Source organism: Perca fluviatilis, chromosome 9 (assembly GCF_010015445.1).
Source record: "Perca fluviatilis chromosome 9, GENO_Pfluv_1.0, whole genome shotgun sequence".
Lineage (NCBI taxonomy): Eukaryota > Metazoa > Chordata > Actinopteri > Perciformes > Percidae > Perca > Perca fluviatilis.
In genome coordinates, this window is record NC_053120.1 from 9141218 (window position 1) to 9164739 (window position 23522).

A 23522-nucleotide genomic window follows, 5' to 3' on the forward strand; every position below is an offset into this window, starting at 1 on the left:
AGGAATCTAAAATATAAGACATGTTTTCAGTTATTTCACACTTTTTTGTTAAGGACATAATTCCATATGTGTTCATTCATAGTTTTGATGCTTTCAGTGAGAATCTACAATGTAAATAGTCATGAAAATAAAGAAACACATTGAATGAGAAGGTGTGTCCAAACCTTTGGCCTGTACTGTATGCATTTTTATTATTCTTAACTGTATACATTTCTTATATTAACTTTTTAACTTAACCTTTTAACTTTCTTGTTTTACTGCGCTGTATCACAAGTCAAATTCCTGTGTCCATTGTACGCTGAAACATTTGAATTGTAGGTATGTGCTTTTTGTCCACTCAACACTGGAGAAATTATACCTGACCATATTGGATGGCATTAACTATTCTGCTCCTAGTGAGCGACCCTTGGCGCCTGTGTGCAGGTTGTGTATTATATAACAATGGCTAGCTTCCCTTGTATCTGTTCTGTGTGGCTACTGGCCAGAGTGCCATACAAACATCACCACACGTCTTCAGAGGGCCCTTCAAAGTGCTAACAGGGTTGGACTTGTTGTTGTGGGCCCTGGCAGGTTAGATGTCCAGCAGTTTTCATGCAATGTGGAGTGTCACTGTCAAATTACATTTATAAATAGATTTTTGCTCAATGCTGGCACCACCCCATCATTGAGTCCTGCAGTCCTGGCTGGAATCTGCCATCTGTCTGAAAGCATTAGGTAGTTTTTCCTTGGCTGATAGGACACAACAGATGTTGCCTTCTTCCTGTAGAAATGACTGTAAGGGATTTGTGTGATGGTTGCTTTACTGTAAATAGGGAGATTTGGGTATTTCGCCCTACAAAGGAAGAAAGGAGTACTTATAGCCTAGAAGAAGTGAGGAGGGAGTTGTCTATCTGTTATCTCTCTCTGTTTTATATATCTGTCTCTTTTAATAGCTTATTCATGTTAAAAGCATTATAATTATTCTACAATTTAATATAAAAACATGTTTTAGAGGTAGCTTGCACAGATCATGTAAATTACATAAAGACAGAGGCTGAGATTGTTGTTTTGCTAAGCTATGCAAGGTACCTTTTAGCACGACTTGATTAGCAAGTGTTCTCTCTGTCGGTCTGTGTACCATTTCTTATTATATTTACAGTTTATTGAAATATAATGAATAAATATAGTGCAATTTAATACATAACATGACTTTGATGTTAACTCATCTTAACATCGAGGTGGACATGGCGGGCACTCTTTAGCTAGGCTATCATTACATTTTAGCTAAACGTACGTTTAGCAAATGTTGCTAATTCAAGTCTTTTGGTCTGTCTACTATTTGTTGACTTAACTATAACAAATTGATCTGCAATTTAAAATATTCAACATGTTTTTTTAGATGTAGCTTTCATAAATCATGTTAATTCTTTTAGAGGCTATAGCAGTTACTTTTAATCTGTCAAGCTAGGCTACTTTTCCTTTTAGCTAGTAGGCATGGGGCTAGTTTTAATCTCCACAATGGTTGGATTTAGCTAATGCCTGAATATGTAGTAATTCACTAAATTACCAAGAAATCAGTTAATCAAAATTCATATTGCTCAATTCAAAAGGAAACAGGGGGAAAGTACGTGAATTTAGTTTTAGCTAAGGCTAGCTATGGCTATTGCAACTAGCTTGAACTTGCTCTACAATGAGTGCAGTTACCGTGGTTTGGCTTTATGATTGGTCTTGTAGTTACTAATAATGTTAAATGATGTAGAAAAAAAGTCAGAAAATCTAATTCTGGTCTTACCTGTGACTAATCTAGGAGTTGCTGCATTTTGGCTTTGTACAGCAGTATTTATTATCATACAAAGGCATTTTCTGTGCTTTAAAGTGTTTATTTCCCTGTTGTGGCAATGATATGATGGTTTTTCACTTGCAGCAGGTGACATTTATCATTTTCTTTGTCAATTTTAGTTATTCCTCACCTAAAACTTCCATTAGGATTCATCAGTCATGCCCACAGAGAGGTATTAGGCAGGTTCCAGGCTTTGGCTGTTATGGAAAGGTCAGGAGATTTGTCTCTTCTTCAAGTGTATTTTCTCTCCTCTGGTTTCTGAGGAACAGTGAGCTGTGATGTTAAAGCCGGGCCACAGCCTCCACTCCATCATTGCAGACATCTCAATCCGTTTCCACTGTTAGCCTTTTATACCACGTTTACAGCGGCACAGGTTTTCAATACTGATCAGTCACTGCTCCTTTCCTCTTCATTCATCACTCCCTCCTTCCTGCTATTTTTCTTTCCTCCTCATCCTTTTCTCTTTTACTTGTACTTCTCCAGTAGCAGACCAGTCTATCTGTCTCTGCCTCACTTTTTCCTCTCACCTCTCTAGCCGTCCCTCTTCTCTCCTTCCCCCGCCCTCGCTCGTTTTCATCATTTGTGGAAGGGCTGAGTGCGGCCAGATGCTGGTAATCTGGCGCTCTGATTGCATAGGACATGCATGACTGATAGCAAACCTTGTTCCCAATATCCTCTCGCTCTGAGGCATGACTTTAATCATTACTAATGGAGGGTGATGAATACCTGGGACCAGTTGAGTATTTCATGAATTGCACTGTGCTGGAATGACAGGGGCTTTGAGAAGGAAATTGGATGTCCTTGTTTTTCCATGGTGACCACACTATGAGACCTAAAGGCTGGTCAGTGCATAGATAGTTAGAGACACATGCATATTTTTATGATTGACTTACTTATAACTGATTTAAACCAGCAGAGAAAAAAACCCTCAAATACACACCCTCACCTTTCAGTTGATACAACAGTCATGTTATAAAGCAGCAAGAGGCACAGCTATAAGATCTTTGAGTTTGGCGGAGCTCCACCACCGCTTTGGCCGAAACAGGGCCTGATCCCTCAGCTTTTGTGAAAGGTTATGGTTGAGAGTCGGGAGAGCCACATGGCTGAGAGGGTTGTATGACGGGAGAGATTTTACCCACCATAATGAAAGGAAACAGTGATATCTTGGACACAATACATCTCATATTAAGGCCCATTTACTTGATTGATTTAGCATTATCATTACCAGTCACAAAATAATGAGGCAGGTTTAGATCTGAGTTTCTGCCAAAACAATAGATACCATTAATGAAGGGTAAGGCATTTTGTATGGTAGTAAATGTATAGTAGAAAATCCAGGGAAAGGAGATTGCTGATGATTTTAAAGGCATTGGCCAAAATTGGACTTAATTATTTCGCTTATGGTGACTGATATATTTCTATTAAATAATAATTAGAAAAATATATGCAAACCATAGTATTGTGGCATTCCAAAACCCCCAAAAATTGGGGATTTAAATATTTATTAACCCAGTTATCGCAACTATAGCCATATAGCTTTGTTAGATTACAGTGGTTTGCTCACTGGTACAGTGTTCCACTGAGAGAATGAGGAGTCTGTCTTTGGTAGGACATCATGTTCTGGTTGTTGAACGATGCTCTGTGCTCTGAAACAGGTGCTTTGGCATAAACTATTTCCTGAATGATGGATTTGAGTGTTCTGAGTCAGTCTAAATACAGTAGCAGACTCTGCTGTCTCTTCCACAGGATGCAGCTCTCTTTTACCTTAACATACTCTAAATAACCACTGCCATTACAACATTGCCAAGCGTAGAGAACCTGATTTTAGGTAATAAGGATATTTACAGTAGATAAGCTAATTTATTTTTTAAGAAAAAGTATTGAAAGTTTTTAGTTGCAACAATGTTGTGAACAATCTACATGTTGTGTGCCCCTCCTGTACCTTTCTTGTCTTTATAGGTGTATTACAGTAGTTGTTGAGTCTTCCCAACAGGAAAAGTTCTACCCTAAAGACTATATAGGGATCACTTTAAGGACGTCTTGAAACTCTGATTCGTGATAATGATGTGATGTCTTCCTAAAAATCGTCCTAAACTGTAGATAATAAGGGGTCTTCAACGTTTTTTAAGCCAAGGACCCCTTAACTGAAAGAGAGACAGAGCAGGGACCCCCTACATATATTGTATAAAATGAAGTTGCATATTAAACTGGGCCTACAGGAACATGTAGGGTGGCTGAACATCTTGATAAATACCTTTTTTGCACAGAATGCAAAGCTATTAAAATAACCTAATAATTGTTGCCATGATTTTATAAATCATGTTTTAACGTTAAAAACATGCACAGTGAATCCTTATTGAATCCTTGATCTGTGGATGTCTACCTTAGTGACTGCCTTACCTATAGGCCAATAAGCCTATGATCAGTGGGGATTTATATTTGCTAATAATTTGTTAGATTCATGTTCAAGACTCAAAACTTAAGACTAATTTGGAGGCCCCCATGCGTTACTCTGAGGACCCCTTAGATCCTTGCTGTAGATAACTGGTTGATATGAAGGCATAATCTCTCACATGACTGCATACAAAGTAACAAATAAAGCTGTTGTGTCTTTGCCTGTGGTTCCAGCATCACATAATTCTTTGCACTGTGCAGTTTATCTGAGATGAACATCTTGATAGGCTCTCCCTCTGCTGTCTTTACCTTCCAGCCTCCTCCTCTCTTAAGACCCTTCTGCTTAGTGATTAGCGGCTTAAAATAGGCCTATACAATTGTGTGAACTTTACCCATTTATACAGCTCCCGAAACAGAGTCGCTCAGAGGTATAGGTGATTAAAACGAGACTGACAGATGTGTAGTGGAAAAAAGTGCAGGAGCCCCCGCTCTCCATTAGTATATTTAGATTACCTTAATCTGATATAGGCCTAGGCTTTTTCAAGTCATCACCCGATTATATATATGCTTTTTTTGTTGGTGGCCCTGAGCACCAGCACACACACACACACACAAACACAAACAAACAGGCAGTTCCATCTGGATCAAAATCATATGCATTCATTTTTAATTAAAATCTAAACTTGGGTGTTTTGCAGCCGAGTATTTTATGTTCCCGCGGGGACAGTGAACAGTTCAATGTTTAATTCATTTCTCATCACTCAGCCTGATTGTCTTCACATTGTTTGTGCCTGGCCTAAAACTTCTCTGAATGTTTTACTCTTTCTCTTTGGGAGTTAATGCATGTCTCCAAGGTCCACTGAACACAATATTACCTTTCATTAACAATCGTGCTTATGTTTGTAGAAAATACACATTATTTGCCTGGTTCGTTCACAATTACAGTGTTTTAAGATGGCATGACTGTGCAGTAACAATGCAACCACCGGTAGTCATAAAAGGGGAAACGATGAAGAAAAGAGGTGAGGAAAGAAGAAGAGAAGAGGTGAAGGATGTATTTTTTTTATCACATCTTCAAATGGCATGTACAGTGAAGGATCCTGGACTGTTTGTCAATACATCACTATGTGTCTCTGTAGTTTCAAACTAATGATTCACTGAATCATTTAAAAAAATGTCTTAGCAAGTGACTCAGGTAATGTGTTAATTGGTTGCTAGCAAATATATTTAGCGCCATCAAACGAAAAGCAATCAACTATGTAACCATGATGTCATTAGCAACACAAGCTCTCATATTAGGCTGCCAAAATAATTGTATAGGGTGGCCCACATTATGTTAAATTCAACTGCCAATCCTTTGTAAATATTAGTACTTAGTTTTATATATGTGCTTACAGTACATGGAGAAATATATTATATATATTTCAGAGTTCAGTTTACAATGTGGAAAATATCCAATTATACTAACCCAAAGCTAACATGTTTTGTAATGTTGTCATTTTTGTGAGATGTCTTACCGGTTTACATTTTGTAAAGAATAAATGTCATCAGAAATCGTCACAATGGGAGTCCGATCAAAGTCGATAAAAGGTAATATTAATAAGTCCCAGCCCTAGATTTGCTTCCTATGACAGAGTATGTAAGTAAAAATGATACTAAATGTGCTTGAATATATAAAAGAAGCCCAGATAAATCACACACACACGCAAAGAACATGAGTTCAGTACATTTAATCGTTAATTAATTGAACATTTCCTCAAGTACAGAGTCATACTCAATGTAAAGCTTTAAAAAATACAATCTCAGTAATCTCTGACGTGACGTGAGTGCTTTCATTTAGATTTTTTAAAACAAAATAAAGTATATGACAGATAAACCATCTCGCCTTCTTTGAAGAATCTGTAACGTAAACATTGAGGAACAGGGCAGCATAACTGGTCAACGTCAAAGATACTTTCATTCATATTTAGGTAGTGTAACTTTCTACAAAATACATGTGCAATTCCCTTTGTCTGTAAACACAATTGTGTCTTCCTTTTTTTTTGGATTTGTAGAGTGCAACATACTGTACTCCCCTTTAGAGAAGAGCCTTCACATTAACTGTAGCATGAATTACCGTCACCACCTTTCTGTTGGCACCTGAATTATCATAAACACCACTCTTAAATGGCTGCAGCACTTTTTGTGCATGCTCCACATCACAGACAATCTTCCTTTTAGAAATAGCTCAACAGGTTTACATTACTTAACATTTTTTTTTTCTCAAATTAACAAAAATAGTTCAGATCATCAACTGTACACAATACCAAAGACAATGTGCTTTTCCCCATATAGTGAATAGTGCTGAGTTCAAAATGCCCACTACTGGCTGAGTTACAGTGCGCCAATCTCGCCATTTTTTTCTTTTTTTTTTTAAGTGGTTGGTAGTCACAGGATGGATCATGGAGGCCTCTCTCCATGAAACTTTCGGTGTCTGTACCTGCCGTTCTTTTCCTTGGCAATGTTGATACAGGCGTTGTGCTTGTTGCTCTCCAAGTGGCTCCAGTACTTGATGAGTTCATTGGGATAGAACTGATGGGACGTGATCAGGTGGCTGTACTTACAACTGGAGTACGACACCCGCCAATGGTTGAAGAGGAACTCGTTGGGAGGGGGCGCCGGGTCGATGCGCAGCTTTGCCAGGCAGATCCCCACGTAAACATCCTCCAGGTGCAGCCTGCGTATGCTGAGCGAGGCCTGGTAGATCAGCTCGGCCATGTCCCCTGAGAACACGTACCCCGTGCCTGAGCAGAATATCGGGTAGCGCTCGCTCGGGTACAGCTCCGGCGGCATGTACCACTTGCTGTCCTTGTTTCGGTTTGGTGCGTAGCCCCTCATCAGGTAGCCAGTGAAGTACCTCTGCTTGGGAGGCAGCCCGGGCTTCAACAGCTTTTGGATGAGATACTCGGTATTGACAAACATGTCGCTGTCCGTCTTCATCACGTAGGAGGCGTGCGGGCAGTAGGTGGCCACCCAGTTCATGCCCATCAGGGTTTTGATGGTCAGGTTGTAGTAAGTGTCCTGATAGTCCTGTTGGATGATGTCGTGGTGAACGCGGCTCTCTTCCTCTATGCTGCTCTGGAGGTAGGTGTCGGAGCTTTTTCCCGTGCCGAGCAGGAAAAGACGGACAAACCCCTGTCCGGACACCCTTATGCTCTCATTCCCCCATGTCTGGCGGATAGCGTTGCGGGCATCGGCCTGGGCGGGTTCTGCAGCGATAAGGAGGATGAGGAAGGGCGTGCGGTCCCTGCACTTGAAGGGCTCGTTCAGGATGTAGCGGTAGGGCTGGGCGCTGAGCCTCCCTCCAACACCCATCTCCTTGTGTAAACTGTTGTTAGCGCTCATGGAGTCCCCGAGCCCCATTACGCCCATCCTGGCTCCTCCTCCCCCTCCTGCTGCTGCTGCCGCCTCCCCCGTTGCCCCATCCGCCTGCTGAGAGCTGAGGTTGAGCGGAGGCTTCGGCGCTACGTACCCCGTCTCCCGCCACAGGCTCCTCAGGGAGCTGCTCTGGTTGGCTTCTCCCTTGGGGCTGCGGAAGCCCCTGGTGGCGTAGGCCAGCGGGTTTTCCCGGAGCCCACTGCGTCCCGGCAGCCAGTCCTGGTGGCTGAAAAATAAGAAGAGGGTGAAGAGCAGAGCCAGCGAGAGGAGGCCGGCCACATGGGTCCGGAAGAGCGAACGCTTGACCGTCCAGGTCATCTTGATGGGACAGCAGTGCCGCCGTCTCCACTGCATGGTGCAGATCGGGGTCGCGGGAAGCTGCTGCTGCTGCTCGAGAATGGGCGGCGGCGGTCACACACAGTCACCTCAAACATGTGTTTGCCAACAGTCAAGAGGGATATCTGAGCTGGCAGATGGGTTTGGAGTGAGCCTCCTGGTGGAGTCAGGGGAACGTTTCAGCCCCCCAGTGCAGCTTGCAGCAGGGTTAAAACAGCTCCTGATGGAGCTAGGAAGGCGGTGATTCTCTGGCCATGGAGGCTTCTCCCTGGCTCTTCTGTGGCACTGTAGACAAACCCAAGGTCATGCTCTATGTCTTGTCTCCTTCAGGATACGATAAGGGTCACCTCCTCTGTGTTTGCGCTCTCCAATCTGAGAAAAAAAAAAAAAGAAACAGAAAACTGTTTTGGCAGCGGTCCGAAAAGCACCTCCCATTCACTGGCACTGAGCCACATGTCAATTGCCTGAGTTGCAGATCTGTATTTATTCTGCTCGCGGGGAAAACTGAGCACATTTCTTAATCATTTTATTTATGGCTTGTTTTGACACTCTCACTTCTGAATTAATTTCGTACAGATGCACGAGCCCCAATTAGAGCTTTCTGTGGATGTGGTGCCCACTAAGGTAAATGGCACGGTTGGTAAGCTGACTTAACATTTTGAAAGGGAGAAGCTGAATCAATATGACAGCTTTTGTAGCATCTTTGATTGGACAGGGACATAGAACACAACCGACTCTGTGGATGTTGCTTTCTGAGCAAATGGTAGATTTAGAGAATACTGCTGCAAGCAGGTCAGTTCGAAGATTGCTGCAAGCAGGTCAGTTTGAAGATTGCTGCTGGAAAATGACTGCGCGTACAGCAACAACCCCTAACCCATGCAGATGTCTGCCTCGTTGTTGAAATACACGCATTTTCAGAGTAAAACAATCTCGCGGTAAACGCAACGGACTAAAATGAGCACGTTGTTCTATTACTTTACACAATGAAAGAAACTAAGAAAATTCCATAGACACATCTCACAGCTAAGAATCTAAAAATAGTGAAAGGAAGTAGTCCATAACATTCTTCTTGGAAACTATGAGCTGGCTGTCTGGTGCTGGGTATGGTGAGATGGTGGTTGCCTCTTGCATGCCATTATTCAGCTTAATGCCTGGGGCAGAAGTATAAATTGCAGGTTTGCTCAACGTGATGCCGGCCAACGCTACACTGAGCCGCTTGGGCGAGCGAGTGTCATCAGTCCCCCACCGTGCATCGACAGCTAGGGAGGAGATTTATCTGTCAAAATGAGTTTTCAGGGTCCAGCAGGCAGCGGTGCCAACGCCTGAGCCAGCCTCTGGTGATAACAGCCTTCATCCCCCATTCACCTTCGGCTTATCAATGCTGCCCACTGTCTAGTCGAGACCACCCAGGCTGCTCGATCTTTTTTACCGCAGGAATAAATACAGGACATACAAGGAAACATGCACATAAATGCACACACACTAACATGCAACAACGCAGGCGAAATGTGACGTGAACGATCGCATCTGTTGCCCACAGGGAGTATGGCGCCAAGGGAAGCACAAAAGTCGATCACGTATGCACACACTGATTCTCTCACTCGCCAAGGCAAACCATCAGTTTGCACAAGCACAACATGTACTGTACATTGCACATAATCATATGCACGCCAAATACTGCACACACAATCATGTTTTTTGTGGTCACAGACCCATTAACACAAAAGCTAATGCAACTCAGACTTAATGATGAACATAACACACAGTCACTCCTGTATCTATAGACAAATACAAAAAAGAGATTGTGCGTATCTGTTAAAGAAAGCGTTGGGAGTCTGAACAAAAAAAGTTGATAACATGATGGCTCGGGCTGCAAAATGTGAAGGGGCTTTTGTTCACAAAAAAGTGGTTAAACAAACACAGGACATCCACAACAAAAAAACATAAGGAACCACAAAAAAAAAAAGCCATCTTTTTTTTTTCTTTTACACAAGCTTTTCACTAGAAAAGTTTCACATCACCTGTCTGGATTGTAGCCAAATTCAGGACACCATACTTAAGCGACCAGAGGCTTATATATGTTAAGCCCCCTCCCACTAGACCAAACAACTCTTAATTGCTTCAATTATCTCTCAATTATGTTACCATTTGGACATTTATAATTTCACTGCTAGTTTCTACCATAAACACGTTAACAGACTCTTGAACAAACCATTTTCCACTCATCTAACTTTAGAAAACACAAAAATGTACACACATTTTCAACTAGAAAATATACCCTCACCTATGACCCAGATAAATGGTATCTCCCACCATGAGCACACCTGAGTGTGACTGCTGTAGGCTCTATATGAAGCAGCACTTTGCCTCAGCTCTGGTTCAGACCCAGGGACCGGAGAGGAGAGAGCGTTCAAAACAATGGTTAAGTAACATAGTTTGTTGTAAAATAGGAGTGACTTAAATGAATAAACTGAACTGACTAAACTAAAGTAATGTGTTTTTTTCAACAGTGTTTTACTGAATGATATGTATGAAAGTGAAAACCTAATTATATCCACGCTAGAAACATACATCATCATTGCTGTGCATGTGAACACGCGCACACACACATCACCAGGGAAAACTGAATATGCCAGCAGAAACTTGCAGGTTGTACTAGACTCTAGTGAATATTAATGTAGCAGCAGTGCAAGTCTTGAGTCAATCCTTCCTTCCGGAGTGATTTAATTTACTGGCTGCCTGCATTGCCTTTTTTTATTTATTTGTTTGCTTGCTTTTTGATAATTTGCAGGTACCGAACAACACCGCATTATTTTGTGCGAATGCTACATGCCGGCTTATTGTGAGGTGGATTTTTTTCTCTAAACTTCCAATTTTCATTTCCTGCTATGTTTGCTCATTCATCATGACAACTGGCAAGGAACACGATAACCTTTTCAGGCGAGTGTGCTTACCCAGCGCAAGCAATTACAGGAGAATGAGAGGGGCCAGGGCCGGCTTTGTTTTAAAGGTTAACATACTTTACATCGAAGCATATCCAATGCTTGAGAGATTTTTCCTGTCAACTAAATGAATATCTAGTTACGTGAGCTCTGATGAAGTGTGCGCACACCGAGGGCCACATATACACATAATGATGGATGCCCACACCCACCCACATGCTGACGACCGTGAATGGTTAAGTCTATGACATTGTTTTTTTTTTGTTTTTTTTCGACGTAAATGCCAAATTCACAGGAAGAGTGGACATTCATTTTGACTTTTTAGCACTTTGATTTATAATCTACCACTGCCTCTCGTCATTAATTAATTTTCTTTCTTCCCATCAGTGTCACTTTTATGCAAGCCAATTAGTTACACTAGCGCTAATTAAAGCCCCAGTGATTCTGCAGCCGTCAATAACCAAAACGAAGGCTGCAGTGGAGTGACACAGTGGTGACATACTAGGCATGCATTAAAGTGTTGTGTCTGTCACCACATCAGCTTCAAACCTATAGAGGAAAAGCGAGGTATACAGCGAGGTATAAACACCATTCTCCACAGTTTGCTTTCTTTGTTTCCACGCCTATATCAACAGCCTAGCTTGTTTTTGCCTCCACGTTGTGTGTGTTATGCATGCAAAACAGGCTTTGCTGGTGTCGAGGGGGATATGACCTTCATTCAGTAAAGCAGTGCACGTTGTGATAGTGACACATTTTCCTCAAGACAAATACAGTACATCTCCCATTTGTGAGCCGTTTAGAGTGGCTCTCCGCTGAAGTTAGAGGTTAAATTCTGCTTCTTTGAAACAGGCCTGACTGATTATGTGGCTGACTGAGGCTTTCTTGACTCCGAGAAGGCTTCACGCACCTCAAATCTGTCATAAAGTTTGATAGTATTTGATGCTTTATCGTACTGGTGAGAATACAGTTGTTATGCCTGATTTGGTCATTACTGAGCAAGGAGGACGCCCACTGTTTTGTTTCTGTTTAATTTAAGACTCTGCCCTGGCTCTCCGTCTCCAATGTTAGCATTCCAGTTGGGAGCCAAAAACAAAACCTAAGTCTTAAGAAATGTCTCTGACAATGGAAACAACTTTATCGTCAATCTCTCACTCTCTCTTTGAGATCTCTCATCCCATTGCTTTCTTGCTGTATAACTTATGTTGGCAGGAAACATCTAAACTACTTTTGCTGCCATTGTGGCTTGGCCTACATAGCAATACGTTTTAAAAATGTCACATCTGCTTTTGTTCTCTCAAGGTCATGCTGGGCTCATCTTAAAAAGAATCTTCCAGGGAGTTCAGACACGGGCTTTAGACGGCAAAGAGACGGCTATTGTGTCCACACCTCTCCCCTCAGTGCTGCTGTGGTCTCATCTTAATCCTTCCTCATCCTGGTCACTTTCCTACCCAGCTATTCAGCTGCCCTTTTCCTCAACAATCTCTCATTTGCTGACTATTGTTTACCATCTGATTGTCGCGAACAGTTCATTGCCAAGAAAACAAGTGAAACAGAGGTGAGGGTTGGTGCTTCTTCCCCTTCCTAACTTTCTGTGTGAATTATTATTTGACAAGCTGGTAGTCCCAATTCTCCATAAGTGGTGTGGGGTTTTCATAATGTTGAGCAAATTGCAGTTTATCATAAAAACAAATGTAGCCCCACAACCCTATCAGATAAGGCTTCCTATTATTTAAAACCACCCGACATGTTCCAAATGTGTTCATTTTAATTGATTTTGAACTAGATTTTATTTAACACTAAATATCAAAGTGGATGCTACAATACTTTTTCATACAGTTGAACTGTTAATTTAGGTTGGTTGAGTCAAGTTTGCATTTGTGCTACTATTTGGCAGAGGTTAGGCATTTCAACCATTTATTCATTAGTTTTATCTAACTATTCCAACAGCTTATCAATTACTTTCAGCTAATTATTTCAACAGTTTATCATTAAGCTACTTTTAGCTAACTATGCCAACAGTCTATCCAGTACTTTTAGGTAACTATTTCAATTGTTTAGCCATTAGCATACTTGTGGCTAACTATTCCAACTGATTATCCATTACTTTTAGGTAACTATTTCAATTGTTTAGCCATTAGCATACTTTTGGCTAACTATTCCAACTGATTATCCATTACTTTTAGCTAACTATTCCAACTGTTTATTCATTACTTTTAGCTAACTATTCCAACTGTTTATTCATTACTTTTAGCTAACTATTCCAACTGTTCATTCATTACTTTTAGCTAACTATTCCAACTGTTCATTCATTACTTTTAGCCAACTATTCCAACTGATTATCCATTACTTTTAGCTAACTATTCCAACTGTTTGTTCATTACTTTTAGCTAACTATACCAACAGTCTATCCAGTACTTTTAGCTATTTCAATTGTTTAGCTATTAGCATACTTTTAGCTAACTATTCCAACTGTTTGTTCATTACTTTAGCTAACTATTCCAACTGATTATCCATTACTTTTAGCTGTCCACGCTCCATTGAAGCTGTGAACTGCGTAAGCTAACTACTTTAGCTAACTATTCCAACTGATTATCCATTACTTTTAGCTAACTATTCCAACCGTTTATTACTTTAACTAACTATTCCAACTGTTTATTCATTACTTTTAGCTAACTATTCCAACTGTTCATTCATTACTCTTAGCTAACTATTCCAACTGATTATCTATTACTTTTAGCTAACTATGCCAACAGTATATCCAGTACTTTCAGCTATTTCAATTGTTTAGCCATTAGCATACTTTTAGCTAACTATTCCAACTGTTTGTTCATTACTTTTAGCCAACTATTCCAACTGATTATCCATTACTTTTAGCTAACTATTCCAACTGTTTGTTCATTACTTTAACTAACTATTCCAACTGTTTATTCATTACTTTTAGCTAACTATTCCAACTGTTCATTCATTACTCTTAGCTAACTATTCCAACTGATTATCTATTACTTTTAGCTAACTATGCCAACAGTATATCCAGTACTTTCAGCTATTTCAATTGTTTAGCCATTAGCATACTTTTAGCTAACTATTCCAACTGTTTGTTCATTACTTTTAGCCAACTATTCCAACTGATTATCCATTACTTTTAGCTAACTATTCCAACTGTTTGTTCATTACTTTAACTAACTATTCCAACTGTTTATTCATTACTTTTAGCTAACTATTCCAACTGTTCATTCATTACTCTTAGCTAACTATTCCAACTGATTATCCATTACTTTTAGCTAACTTTGCCAACAGTCTATCCAGTACTTTTAGCTATTTCAATTATTTATCCATTAGCATACTTTTAGCTAACTATTCCAAATGATTATCCATTACTTTTAGCTATTTCAATTGTTTAGCTATTAGCATACTTTTAGCTAACTATTCCAACTGTTTGTTCATTACTTTAGCTAACTATTCCAACTGATTATCCATTACTTTTAGCTAACTATTCCAACTGTTTATTTATTACTTTAACTAACTATTCCAACTGTTTATTCATTACTTTTAGCTAACTATTCCAACTGTTCATTCATTACTCTTAGCTAACTATTCCAACTGATTATCCATTACTTTTAGCTAACTATGCCAACAGTCTATCCAGTACTTTTAGCTATTTCAATTATTTATCCATTAGCATACTTTTAGCTAACTATTCCAAATGATTATCCATTACTTTTAGCTAACTATTCCAACTGATTATCCATTACTTTTAGCTAACTATTCCAACTGTTTATTCATTACTTCCACCTATCTATTTTTAACTGTTTATCCATTACTTTTGACTAACTATTCAACAATTTCTCCATTAGCTAACAATATTAACTATTTAACCAGCTAACTACTTGAACTATTTGTTTATTACAGCCTCTATTTGAGCCATTCATCCTATTCTTTAAGAAATCTGCTAACTTATTCTCACTTGCTAGCTAACTAGTTTTCAAGCACTCAATCAGTATTCAGCTGTTACAGCTTACTCAACTTACTACTTTTTTAGTTAGTCAAGGTAATCCACAATCTTTCCACGTAGTCCCTAGCAACTACAGACATTCCCAAGTAGCACTGGTTGGAAAATACTGGTATGACAGATATAAGTCAAATAAAAATGTGAAATAATGGCTACATTCAAGTAGGCTTATCATTTGCCAAAGTGTACTTATTCATTAATTAACTTCTAAGGAAATTCAATTTGCATTGCAATTATCCCGTTTTTGAATTAAACTACTGGGCAACATGTGATATTGTTCATTCAATTAAATTTTGTTTCCCTCTTTTGCACGTGTAGGCCTACCTGTAGGCTACCTGCTTGAGTTCACTCAAATACAAGTTTTCTCACTTATTACTTACTGATACGGTTTTAAAAGATCTGACTTTGAGATTTAGGCCACAGCCCAAATACAATGAAAGTGAACCGAATTTGTGTTCAAATCATTAAAATCAACAGCAACATCTCTTTCCAAAAAACAGTGTCTCTGTTCCTTTGGATAATCAACATACTTTGTTCTCTTGAAAACGGCAAACGCCCTATCCAAGAAATAGTCCCAATAAAAAACGGCAAGAAAGAAAATATTTTTTGGAGGTATTTGAGTGACCTGACCCTTTGAGAATGTTGTTTGATGTATATCTGACTCAACTAGGATAGGACCACTGGGAGAAGGGGGGTTGCATTGGCGCAAAGCGTTGCAGAGCAGATGAGTGACACTGGATGGCCAGCTGTGTCTTTTTTTTTACCCTTCATCACTTAGAGGCTGGTCAGATCTGGGACCGGTCACTGCAGCCCCTAGCATAAAGCATATCTAATCCTTAAAGGGTCAGTTCACCCAAATTACAAAAAAATAAATGTTTAAAATTTTTTTTCTCTCTTACACCTCGGCAGTTTAATTCGCCCCTTTTCTGACCATCTCTGCCTTCACCTCAACACAATACAGGGAGGTATTTTGTTTTAATAGAAACTACTTCCAATTAAAACTTCCCTGTTAATAACAAGAGCTTTGTTTCTTTAAATACATTTTTCTGTTGCATTTCTGAGAGCTGAAATGAGTTGGCTAACCAATTAGTTGATCAACAGATCATTAATGGCCAAAAATGCCAAAGATCCCCCAGTTTCTTGAGAGGATTTTATTTTTCTTTGTTTACTGTGACATATAAGCTATTTGAAGATGTCACCTTGGGTTTTAGGAAACCAATTTTTTTTTTTTTTATTGTTTTCAAAATTTCTTCAAGACCAGACAATATTTATTTATACAAAAATAAGGCAGATGATCAACAATGAAAATAAACACTATATAATCCCCTGAAAGGTGGAGTTTGCTATTCTAATCAGTGAATATCTACTTGAAGGCCACAAGCTGTCCGTTCTGTGTATGCTGAAAAGTATCCGGTGTTCTGGCTCTATAAATGGGAAACCAACTATTCCGTTTGTGCTCATGCACAGGACAGGGGACAGGCCATGGGTGTATAAAGAAAAAGGGAGTTGGAGCGAGAGGGATGGTAATCTGCACATGCCACATTAACAACCTAGGCAGACACCTCAGACGGACATCTCAAAAATTCACCACATATGGCCAAAACTAATGAGAAAATGTTTTTTTGTACACTGTGTGAATTGACAATTTAACACACAAGTCAAAGCTGTATAATGTAGACCTACAGAGCAACATGTACATTAATTTGTCCTTTAAACCTTTAAAAAGGCTGTAACAAAGGATGGAGCAGCCTATTAAAACTGGACTCAAAAATACAACAGCCCTCTGGGAAATAAAGCTTCGGCAGCTCTGAGCTACTGTAGCTGTAGTAAATATTATATGACAGTGGTTTTCTTCCACTCAGTGAGAGTGATACCCAACCCTTCTCATTGTGTTGCTGCCAACTTTTACTGGATTTAATTCTAACTGTATTTCTGTTTTACTTCGTTAATAAAGCACGGCCATATTCTCCTCGCTTTGACTCTTTTCTGGGATGTCCGTTCAGATGCCACAGCAATAAATTATAAAGTGGTTTAAAAATTACACCCTATTAAAGTTTCATAGTCTAGTGGGCAGAGTGAATACCCAGATGGTGAGCTTAGCTGCTGTATTTTTATTTTTTTATGTCTATCTCAGCAGTTAGCATGCACAGACTTTCAGTGCCAAATAGCTCAGGCAGCTGGACGTGATGAAGTGGATAAAAAGCCCTGTTAATTGAACTGGATCAATGGGAACTCCCTGGCCTCGCCTCTTGGCAGGTCCAAGGAGGAGTTTCCTAAAACTTGAATCTATGTAAAGGAATACAGTTTGGTCTACTGACCCCTTTTTGATGTCAGTGATTATACCTTCAGATGAATGAAAGCTATCATCCACCTTCATCCTTAGCGGGTGAAGTTATAATAAAAATCAAAAAGTAGGCCTATTGTTAATTTTCCAGTGGTAGGCTACACCTGCCTGAGGAGCCCTTGAGTGTCACTGAAACATTTTGGAAAGTCAGTGGTGCTCCAAAAAGTGCCTGATGGATAGGAGATGCAGGAAGTTGGGACATAGACGAAGGGTAATAGCATCTAGATGGGTAGATGCATTGATGGATGAATAGATGGATGGATGGATGGATGGATGGATGGATACTAGTCAAGGCGGCTGGGAAGGCTGGATGTAATGGAGGGGAGAGGAGGGCGGGGAAGGCTAAATGAATAATGAGGATGTGGAGGACTGATGAGACATGCAGTGCTGCGTACCTCCTCCTCCTCATGCTGCTACGGCTGCTGACAGGGCTGCGGTCGGCTTACGGAGTGTGTGCACCCCGGTGCGTTTACCGGCCATCACCGCCTGTTTCTGATTGGAAACAACCTGCGCTTTAATGCCTCTCCTCTTCCAGCTCCCTCTCCTCTAATCACACTGATCAACACCTTGGCTGTGTTAGGCTGCGTCCCTCCTCGTCCTCATCCCCGCAGGCTCAGCAAACCTGCAGGTTTTTGGTTCTCCTCCTGCTGCGAATCCTCTTCTCCTTTCTCTCCTGCTCCTTGTGTCCGTTATACACCACAGCCTCCCTCTACCTCACTACTTAATAAATAATGTTGGTTCCCCTCGCTGTTTCACGGTTGTTTCCTGATCTTATCCTAGTTTATCTCCTTCCCAGGAGATGTTATTTTATGTTAAACATGTAAAAGAAAACAGCACAGCATCCACACACGTTTATCCGGAGCCCGAACGGCTCTAAAAAGGAGGGGAGAGCAGCGGCGGCAGAGCAGCCGGAGTGAGACTGGTCCTTCACGATGCTCGGCAGGCTGATAAACACTATCAGCGCAGTGAAAGCGATAGAGAAAAACAATGAATAAAAAAATATCCTCTCCCACCTCTTAGTCCAATCACTGCCAAAATGTTGCCCGAGTAGCCTACTGAATGAAAAACAAAAACAACTAGTCGTCTACTTTCTCCTCCCCGCTTGTTAGCTAGTTTTTCTTCTGTCGTTATCTTTCCTCCGCTCCGTCTTTGACCGATCCCTGTCGGATTTCCCAGCCGGGCAAGAAAGCTGCTGGCCCGGGCATCCAGGCTGTCAGACACCGCTCTACTGACGGAACTCTACCGCGTCACTGCATTATTAGTGGAGCATCTCACGTGACCCTTATGCTGCGTTCAAGGGGCGTGAGTCCATATTTGTACAATAGGACAATAAAACATGCCTCAAATCCAAAAAAAGTACCTTCAAGAAACCATAGACCCAATTGAAATGTCCATATTTGCTTGAAGATGTCAGAAAACCACCATTAAAAAACTTTTTTACAATCAAAACAAACAAAAACCAGGAGAAACTCATGGATAGGCTACACACCCAGGAGGTCACTGCTCTTGATGTGGAGTGGACGGCTGGCTAATTAGCTAGCTAGCTTTATTTCTGTCATGTAATTTCCTTTTTGTTTGTTATTGTTATGGCTTGGTTGTATTGTTGTTGTGAACTGTATTGTCTTGAATATGACGTGCCTCTTAGATGCACCTACTAGCGGAGATAGAAAAGTTAGCTAGCTAGCTTGCTAATTCCACCATGCTTTCATGCTGCACTAGTTACAGAAAATGTCCTGAACAGCAGGCTGGTGGCCAGCGGCAGTGCTGTGTCTAACGGTCCCTCCGCCTCACTCTGGCAGACAACTTCGCCAGGAGTAGAGCAATGTCAGCTCCGGAGACAGACAAGCTAACTAGACAGCCCAAGCTAGCCAGCTAACTAACAAATGGCGATTTACACTGTGTTAGAGAGTCCTACTTGCTCTGATTGGTTGTTTTCCTTCAGGCATTTAGAGAGGCGAAGTCCATCCGCTTCCGGTGGACCGCCATGGTACCTTAATTCGGACAAAATATGAACGGTAGTGAACGTGGAAAGACAAATCATTTTTTGATCCAGTTTGAATTGAGCCATGGATTTCACATTTGATATTCGTCAGTTTAAAAGATAGTTTTGCAAGCCAAGAAAGACTCAGTTTATTGTTAAACTGTTTGTGTTGTGAAAATACGTAATTAGAAAGACTACAGACTTCAGTGTCTCATGGATGAAGTCTCTCTGAAGCTACGATGTCTGTGTGTATCGTAACGTTACTCACACGAGCTGAGGATCTGGCCCATTCTTTGGCTTCTCTGCTGATAAAACTTGACTGGATAAAACACATCAGGTACAATTACTTTACATGTGTTATGGAACAGAGCTAAGCTAGCTAGCTAAAGAGCAAGCCGAGCATCAAGCTAGGTGACGTATATTGCGTGAGACAAAAGATGTAATTCACTGAGCGGTTTAACTCAAAACTAAGTGGTCATATGACAAACCTACAACAAACTGAGACTTTCTTCTGTTGAAAAACTATCTTTTAAATTGATGTACATCCTATGTGTAATTCATGGCTCAATTCAAACAGGATCAAAAATAATTTGCCTCTCTCCAATCACTACCATGCATATCTTTTCCGAATTAAGGTCCCCTAAGGTCCACTGGAAGGGGAGGGACGTTGCCTGTCTGTTGGATTATTGCAAATGCCTTCAGGAGCACTAGGAGGAGCCAGATTAACTTGATTTTGTTGTCTCATGTAGCTACTACTACCAGGATATAGTGACAGTTTCAGCAAATATAAGAAAACATAATTTGTATACGTTAAATGTCATTTAGCTGACACTTTTATCTAAAGTGACTTACAATTGCTATGTCAGAGGTTGCATGCCTTTGACATAGTGTTTTGCTTAGGGACACATTGGTTGATGTATCACAGTGGGAATTGAACCTAGCTCTCCCACACCAAAGGTATGTGTAATATCCACAGCCCATCACCACCTGAGTATAGCACTCTGGCAAAGCCAGATCCATAAATAAATGTTTTTCCAAGTATGGTGTGGAGGAACTTGATTGGCTCTGACATCAACCCTATCCAATACTCTAGGATGAACTAGAACCTTGACTGCAAGTCAGGCCTTATCACCCACATCAGGGGCTGACCTCACTTATGCTTGTGTAGCTAAATGGGTGAAAATCCCTACAGCACAGGTTTTAAAATCAGATGAAAAGCCTTCCAAAAAGAGTAGGTACTGTAATATCAGAAGATTAATGCCAATAGTTTTAGAACGATATATTCAACAGTTTCATAGGTATGATGTGTCTACATACTTCTGGCCACTTTATTAATGCATTTATTTAAAATTGTATGCCCAAACTGGTTAATATAATAGCCTACTCAATTTTTAACTGTCACATTAAGTAACATTTAGAAACAAGGAAGGAAGTGTAGGCTGTGAAGCAACTTAAGGCCGGCTTCACACTGGCTGCGTGGCGTGAGCGTGGCGTTTCTGTTGCTGGCGGCTGTGTGGATTTTTCTGTCTTTTCACACCAGAAACGTGTCTGACGCGGCGCTGCTGCTGCTAGCCTTGTTTGTACATGTTTCCCATTGATAAAATGCACTCAAGCAATAGTATAGCCTACTTAATGATTTGATTACAGCAAAGACAACGTCGGAAGTATTGACGGCAAAATAGGCTACAGAATATTTCGTTCTGTATTGACAGGAGCAATATTTGAAAATCAATAATTATTTATTATAATTTTTTTAAATTACATTTATAGCTGCATTTATGTCAAAACCTAGAGACTTTCAAACATCAAAATATCATTTATTGATATGTATTTGTGTCAAAATGAAAATAACAAACCCCGGGTAAATATTGACAATGTATTTAAAAGATGGAGACAGCTTAGAGCCCAAAAGGATGCCGAGTTGGATAATTTCCTCCTGAACAGGTAAGCATTAGCTTCAGGCTCATTTTATGTCATTTCAACATTTGTGTACTCACATTGAATTATATAACTAGAGTACCCGAGTTGGTTCCGCGCAAAAACAACAGAGACACAGCCAGTAAAGTGATCCCGACTGGTCCTGGCTAACGCTGCCATGCTAACCCTGCTAACTGCTAATGTTACCGGAGGACCAGGCAAGCGGGCCACGGCTGTTTACATTTACATGTTTACATGCCAATGTTCAGCGGCTGTAGCCGACAACGGTGAGTTATTTTAAGCCAAGAGATGGGGGCTGTAAATCGGAAAGAGAGGACCGTGAGTTTGCAGTGTGTTTAGTGATTGTTGCCGTAATTCTAAGCCAATAAAGTGTGTTCAGTCGGGTGGAGAGGACAGCAAGGTAGTGGTATTTTTAGTGGTTCCTACCGTAATTCTAAGCCGAAAAAGTGTGTCTGTTAATTGGGTACAGAGCTCCGTGTGACCATGGGCTTTTATGACTGTTAATATAGCCAGCATCTAACGTTAGCTACTCCGCTGTGCTGGGGAGTAATGTCTGGCTATGTGAGACAAGCGTTTAGCAACATTGTGGTGGATGCTGCGGTCTCAGCCTGGCAACAAACGTGAACTCCGAGTATGGGGAGGAGGGGGCGGGGGAGACGACTCTCTCCAGTTTTTTGAATTTGTACTGCAGTAACTATTTTAAACACTAGCTGTCAGTATTACATATTGCACCTTTAAATTACAAATTTAAAAGCTAAAGTGGATGGTATTTCCAAATAGGAAACTCATTCCTTCTATTTTTCCCACATTCACTGAATGCAGCTTCCCTCCCTCCTCTTCTCTCCCCCTCCTCTGAAGCCAACCACCCTGCTCCCCCTCTGTGGGCGGAAAAAGGGGATTTAACTCCGTAAGAGCATGGTGGCCAGAGGTTGTCTGGTAACAGCTGGATTTGCCACCATTGTGCTCTTTGTTTAACCCTGCCTGCAATGTTTCTCACTGGACAGCACGCTTTTAATTCACATTTTCGCCTGTTTGTTACATTAGTAATGCATCATTATGCACACATGATTACCAACTATATTTAGCATGCTTTCACATCTAGACTGATGAGGGGAAAAAAACACACACTCAAGGTCCTTGACAGCACCGACTCTACTCTGGCCTCCACCACAGCATGATGATGAAACCCAACCTGTCTCATTAATGACTTAAACACAGTGCGAACCATTCATCAGCCTTCAGTCATGTTAGCGCTCATTCAAAACTCCAGAGACTGCCGTGTTTCCTGATAAGCGATGAAAGCAGCTTGTCTCTTTCCCTCTTTCTGTAGTGGAGCAGATGGAATTATGGCTCATGCAAAAGCAGCTCACCACTTTGGGGAAAGTAAGCCGGTGGGAGAGCGGCCCCTTTGCAGCACTGTAAATATTGTAAGGTAGCACCACAGCATAGGAGCACAGGTGACTGAATAATTAATAGGAGCTGTGTCTTTGACAGATATACTTTGGAGGCCATTAGCTCGGCTACCTGGCCGGTGAAAGCATATTTGTCAAAAGAAAGTAATGCCGGGGTGGTGATTGATTTCCCGAGGCTGCCAGGTTAGAGGCAGCGTGCCTCTGTACATTAATATCATGTGGCATCTATTAGATAGGTGACTTCCTCAACTCGTCTGGCCCGGGTGCCTCGGCAAAGACCAGCGTATCAAAATTTAAATTGTCATCATTAATTGCTGGTGCTCAGGGAGTATCTTGGAACACCACGTCTGCTTCTCCTGCTGTAAACTCAGAGAAACCCAGTCTCCTGCACACAGACACATATACAGATGTAGACAAAAATGCACGTGGACACAAACACATACTTTATTATTTTTTGCTTAACGGCCTTACTGATGCCTTTGCAGTCAATATTTATAAAGTGGATTGCAGCTCCTGTAATGTGATCTCCCTTTATCTCACAAAATTTAAACACCCATGCCTTGAAGTGGAAAGTCAATAAAAGCATGTGTGAGCTTTGGCAGGAAGTAAGGTGCTATCCACAAGATGTGTCTACTGTGGAAAACCAAATAAAGACATTTCTTTATTGCATTTTTTTCTTCTAAAAAGTGAAAAACAGTTGATTTTGTATGGAAAGCAATTAGTTCATATACAAATGGTCCAGCATTTGCATAGCAGCCTGGAAAGGCTTTCACATTTGAATAATTTCTCATTTCTATGCTTTCAGTCATGGACAATTCGCCATATTGGCAAGTTCTGAAAAAAGAAATGCTTAATGACATGGCAAATAATGCAGTTATAGCTACCTATTCATTCTGTGAGTTTGCCTATTTTATAAGTCAATTGACTTTT

General features: G+C 40.7%; 1 protein-coding gene across 3 annotated transcripts; it reads right to left on the minus strand.

Annotated features, from left to right (window-relative positions):
• Nucleotides 1-5927: 5927 nt before the first annotated feature.
• Nucleotides 5928-18493, minus strand: b3galt2 (UDP-Gal:betaGlcNAc beta 1,3-galactosyltransferase, polypeptide 2). Of its 3 annotated transcripts, none has more exons than XM_039811623.1 (2): nt 17657-18493; nt 5928-8338 (listed from the first exon to the last, which is right to left on the minus strand). In XM_039811623.1, the coding sequence occupies exon 2, from the start codon at nt 7982-7984 to the stop codon at nt 6653-6655; it is 1332 nt and encodes a 443-aa protein (XP_039667557.1). In that variant the 5' UTR covers nt 7985-8338; nt 17657-18493; the 3' UTR covers nt 5928-6652. The 3 variants fall into 3 exon arrangements, with proteins under 3 accessions (XP_039667557.1, XP_039667558.1, XP_039667559.1); XM_039811624.1 differs by lacking the exon at nt 17657-18493 and adding an exon at nt 10251-10358; XM_039811625.1 differs by lacking the exon at nt 17657-18493 and adding an exon at nt 9988-10244.
• Between the last annotated feature and the right edge of the window lie 5029 nt (nt 18494-23522).